This window comes from Triticum urartu, chromosome 1 (genome assembly GCF_003073215.2).
Source record: "Triticum urartu cultivar G1812 chromosome 1, Tu2.1, whole genome shotgun sequence".
Taxonomy (NCBI): domain Eukaryota; kingdom Viridiplantae; phylum Streptophyta; class Magnoliopsida; order Poales; family Poaceae; genus Triticum; species Triticum urartu.
In genome coordinates this window covers 382,879,867-382,884,699 of record NC_053022.1, presented here as the reverse complement: position 1 = coordinate 382,884,699, position 4,833 = coordinate 382,879,867, and the positions used below count along the sequence as shown (strand labels likewise).

Genomic DNA, 4,833 nt, shown 5'->3' with positions numbered 1-4,833 from the left:
AGGGCAATTAACTGCGGTGGACCGAAATGGGGCAGCAGAGAATCAACGTGAGACGTCCTGCATCCAGGCAGGCAGCGAGACAACAGAAAAGATGAAGGGACAGCAGCGCCCACCGCCGGGAAAAACACAGCATCTGCTTTCACTTCAGGCCTGGGAATCCTTCCTCCCCAACAACTCTGAACCACTTCAAACAGTAGAGAGTAGAGCTTAGCTGAAGACATGAGCATAGAATTCAAGTTTGCGAGAGGGGAGAGCAAGCGTAAACATCGCCATTAGAGCGCGACAAGACGGCCACAGGGCCTGTACATTACATGTCTTCCTCCTTCACACAACCCAGAAAAGGGAGGAAAGAAGATGAGCTGCGATCCTGGGCAAAATCATTATCTACAACCAAAATGATATCAATCCCCAACAAACAAGGCAAAACCAGCCAGGGAAGCCTTCTCCCCACCTTTCATCCCTAAGCTTTAACTTAACTATATATATATATATATATCGCATTTTCCCTATATAGATCAACATACCACCCAAAGAAACAGCCTCAGACGCACCAAAATGATGTTCTGATGTGGTCTGACATCCTACCGCACCGACCCGGCTCGCCGGCAGACCACGTCGAGGGCCTCGACGACCGTGCCCGAGAAGCCGGCTATGGCCTGGAACATCCCTGGAAGGCCAGTCTGGATGTTGTTGAGCGTCATGGACCTCGTCACCTCCACAGCCTTGGCATGCCTCGTTATCTCATCCTCCACCTTCCGGCGGCACTGGGCGATCTCGGTCTTCTTCTCGGAGAGAGGGTCGCGGGCGTCGAACGTGTGGCCTTCGATGCCGTCGCGCCCGCTGCCAGGGAGGCCGAGGCCTACCAACGAGTACGACTGGTAGTACTTCTTCTCAATGGCCCTCAGCGAGTTGGTCTTCTTCTCCAGCTCCTTCGAGTACGTCTCGGTCCGCTTCTTGATCTTCATCTCCTCTGCCTGCTTGGTGTAGATGACATGGATGACGTTCACGAAGCTCTTGATGGCCTCCGAAGCCACCGCGTCCGGAAGCCGGTCCAGTGCCTGCTTCCACTCGTCGCAGAAGGTGGTGAGCTCGCGTGAGATGAGTGACGCGTGGGCCTCCTGCGGGGTAATGCTGTCCACTTGGAAGAGTGTCAGCTTCAGCCAGCCATACAGAGAACGGATGTATTCACGCTGATACTTGATGAGCCGGTTGAAGTTCGAGTGCCATGCCGAGACGGCGGCCTCGAGATCACGCGTCGCGAGCCTGTGAAGGTCGGACGTCGACTCGGCCATGGAGTTGTCCACCAGACCGCGCACCTGTTGAACGATCTCATTCTGTGTCTCGTGGAAGTAGTTCATGGACCTCCACATGCTCAGCAACCTGCATGTCAAAATTCAGAAACAGTTAAGTGGTGCTTCCTGGCAGCATCACAAGATCTGGAATCAGGGGTTTCGGAACAAGGGACAAGACTTACGCGAAACAAAGCTCGACAAGCTGTGGCGCGAGCTCATTGTCGCGGACGCTGACGATGGCCGAGGATGTGGTAGTGGCAGCTTGTGACGCGACAACGATCAGTGATTGCAGCTTGTTTATGGAGGCCTTGGTCTTGTCCAGCTTGGCACTGTCCCTCCCTCTGTATTCCAAGCTTTGCAGGGTAGAAAGCTTCTTCTCATGCTCAATCTTAACGCTCTCCCTAGCCTGCAGAAGTTCAAATAAATCCATATATGCTTTAATATCTGAATAGTTGGGTTCGACAAACTGTTTAGTATACATATACAAGAAAACAGAACAAGTGCAGTGCAATAACTTGAAAGGAATCACATTCTATCCCAAACTAAGGAAACCAAAGGAACACTATTTGTCGTCACTAAACTTAGCCAATATAAATGTTGTAGTGGTTTCGGTAGCAGCAAAAGGCAATGCCCCAGCCTATGAACTTTCTCATGCTCAGCATTATCAGATATATTATGTACATTAAAGACAACTTCTCAAGGTTTGGAGACCTTTGTACACTATAAAGTAAAGAATCTGAAAGGATGAGTAGTTTAGACAAAAACAGAGCATAAAGGAAGGGAGGAAAATATGAATGTGTGGTTAGGAGATCTAATGGCATGGAGCACTGCTGCCTTTGCTGAAAAAGCAGCTAAAACTATCAAACCAATGCTCCAGCTGTTCCAAAGGAGGAAAGTGCAGGGCCTCTCTAAAGAAGCTTTCTGCAACAGGATCAGATTCTTCTTCCACAATTGCTGAACAAAAGGGAGGACTGCTATACATTAAATTGTATCAAGACACCAACTTCAAATCTAGAGAGGTGGCACCTAATCTAGCAAAAAAAGAAACAATGTCTAGTCATTTGTTTTATATCATTCATTTGTACCTACCAGAATCCTAAGAGCACAAAGAGATAGAGCTCTCTTCATGGTGTAAGCGTTTTAGCTAGTTTCATTTCATCCTTGACCATGGGTTATTAAATACAGACGACGCACAACTTATTCTAGCATTATATACTCATTTATTTGCTTTATCATAAAGAGTTCTCGGTGGAAGAATTTGGAATTTGTTGATGGCCGAAAACATCAGGTAATATCGTCTAGCAACGTAGTTGGATCATTCACAGGTGGAGCCGAGCTGAATAGTTTCAGCGTGTTCCATCGACAACTAACGAAGCATAACCAACAGTCATAGCATAGTTTAGCTGACAATTTTTATACAGCAGAGCAACACCAATTTGAGCAATGCACTCAACTGTTAACTTGAAAAGTATAATTAACAGTCACCAATGGCCTCGAGATGGATAGTAAAATTACCTTGACCTCCTCATATAGCTTCTTTTCCCAGGCCAAGAGCCGCTCCAGTGTTGACCCATGGCTCTTCCCTTCCATTGACCCCATCTCCAGTGAATTGGTGTCCAGCTTGTAGCGCACAGCCAATGGCGGCTTTGAAGTCCATGTCGACGCCAGTGCTGACAGCACGCTGTTGGAGTGGTACACCGTCTCTGCCAAAGGAGAAATCAGATTAAGCCAAAATGCTAAAGCATTGTCGCCATTTGGGCAAGAAAGCGTTGCATCTTTGTTAGAAAAATCCTAAAGCACTTGAGAGAATAGCATTCTGGGGAGCAATTCGTGTAATGGCGATTACTTTTGAGTTGCTGGAAGTTGCGGTCGAGCTGTGCGCGGCTGGCCTCCAGGAGCTCCGACACGTTGTCGCCGGCGTCGGCCGCCTTGACGAAGTACTCCTCGATGGCCGCGACGATCTCTGAGAGCGTGCGGTGGCGCACCACCATCCGCATCTCGGTCGCCGCCGTGACCGTGGAGAAGGAGTCCCCGACCTCTGACCTCTCGGCCCTCCGCAGCTGCATTGGCACGGCGGCGTACTCGGACGGCGCCGTCCCGCCGTACTCCGATCTGGCCGCGAACCCGCACTCGGATCTATTCCCCACCTCGCCTTCCTCCGATCTGGTCTCCGACGTGGTCGTCGACGCGTAGTGGTCCTCCTCGTCCTCCCATCCGCCGCAATGCATATCCTCCCTCTCCGTCTCCTCCTCGTCTTCCCCATGGCCGTCGTCGACCTCGTCGTCTTCTTTGAGGCGGTCGTGGCGGCGCTGGGGGTAGCCCCGGGCCTTGGCCTCGTCGTCGAGCTCGCGGAGGCGGTTTGCCTCCTCGAGATCGGTCTTGCGGCGGTCGAAGAACTCGGAGTCGGGCGGCGACGGCGGGTAGAAGTTCTCCCAGTCCCAGGCCGACGAGGAGGAGGGCGTCCCCACCACCGGCGGCTTCCGGAACGAGGACGCGACGCTCGAGTCCGACAGGATGTGCGGCACCTTGAGCCGCCGCATCCTCGGATCCATGTCGACCCTGAGCGCAGCAGCGGCGGCCTGAGGCTGCGGCTGCGGCTGCTGCTGGGGCGGCGGCGGCGGCGGCTGGTGGCGAGGGAGCGGCGTGGGGGGCGGCAGCGAGGAGGAGGCGACGGAGGACGCGGCGGCGGGCGCGGGCGCGTGCAGGGCGGGCGGCGCGGCGGTGGTGAGGAGGACGGGCGCGGTGTGGTGGGAGACGGTGAGCGAGGAGTGGCCCTGCGCGAAGCGGGAGAGCGCGGCGGCCGTGACGCGGAGGGAGCGGAGGTAGTCGGCGTGCGCGGAGGCGAGCAGCTGGCGCGCGGCGACGGCGTCCTTGATGTTGCGCCGGCGCTCCTTGCAGCGCCGCACCGTGTCCTCCTGCTCCACCTTGGATGCCGCGCACCCCATCGCTGCCTCTCGTCTCCTCCCCCGCGCAGATCTCCCTGCTCCCCTCCCCTCCCTCTCTCTCCGTCTTCCGGCTGCCGCTTCTCTCTCCACTTGGCTTGGGCTTCTTCTTCCTCTTCCCCCACTCTGCCGTCCGTCAGAGAGGAGAGCGAGCAGCGAGGAGTGTGTACTTGAGTGGGGGGAGTGAGGTGGGTGCGTGCGCCTTCCTTGCTCCGGCTCGGCTGTGCCTCGTTTAATTTCCGTTGCTCCTTTTCTTTATTTTCTTCTTCTTCTTTAGCGGGCCTCTTTTCCGTATACTTTCTGGCCGCCTTCGCGTTTCCGGGCGTGCGAAGTGGGCCTCGTGTTTGCGTAGGCACGCGAGGTGGCTACGCCAAAATTTCCATGTCATTTCTGTACCCGGATGACAAATTTCCCATTTCAGTACAGCTATTTCTTTTTTCTCTTTCGAGAATATGGAGAACACCAAAAGTAAAACTTACATCCAGATTCGTAGACCACTTATCGACGACTAAATTTACTAGATCGAGTTGAAGACGCGTCGCCGTCATCGCCCCTCTCCCCACCCCCTGATTGAAGTCGGTCAAACCTTGTTGTAGTAG

General features: G+C 53.9%; 1 protein-coding gene across 1 annotated transcript; it reads right to left on the bottom strand.

The window, feature by feature from the left end:
• Nucleotides 1-207: 207 nt before the first annotated feature.
• On the bottom strand, nt 208-4,452 carry LOC125513776 (protein ROLLING AND ERECT LEAF 2-like). The gene is made up of 4 exons (XM_048678969.1): nt 3,139-4,452; nt 2,808-2,995; nt 1,475-1,698; nt 208-1,380 (listed from the first exon to the last, which is right to left on the bottom strand). Exons 1-4 carry the CDS (start codon nt 4,235-4,237, stop codon nt 582-584), a joined length of 2,310 nt encoding a protein of 769 aa, XP_048534926.1. The 5' UTR covers nt 4,238-4,452; the 3' UTR covers nt 208-581.
• Between the last annotated feature and the right edge of the window lie 381 nt (nt 4,453-4,833).

Coding starts and splice junctions, on each gene's coding strand:
- LOC125513776 (XM_048678969.1), bottom strand. CDS start 4,237: ATGGGGTGCGCGGCATCCAAGGTGGAGCAGGAGGACACGGTGCGGCGC. Junction 1,699..2,807: donor AGCTATATGAGGAGGTCAAG/GTAATTTTACTA, acceptor GAACTTCTGCAG/GCTAGGGAGAGCGTTAAGAT. Junction 1,381..1,474: donor CTTGTCGAGCTTTGTTTCGC/GTAAGTCTTGTC, acceptor TTTGACATGCAG/GTTGCTGAGCATGTGGAGGT.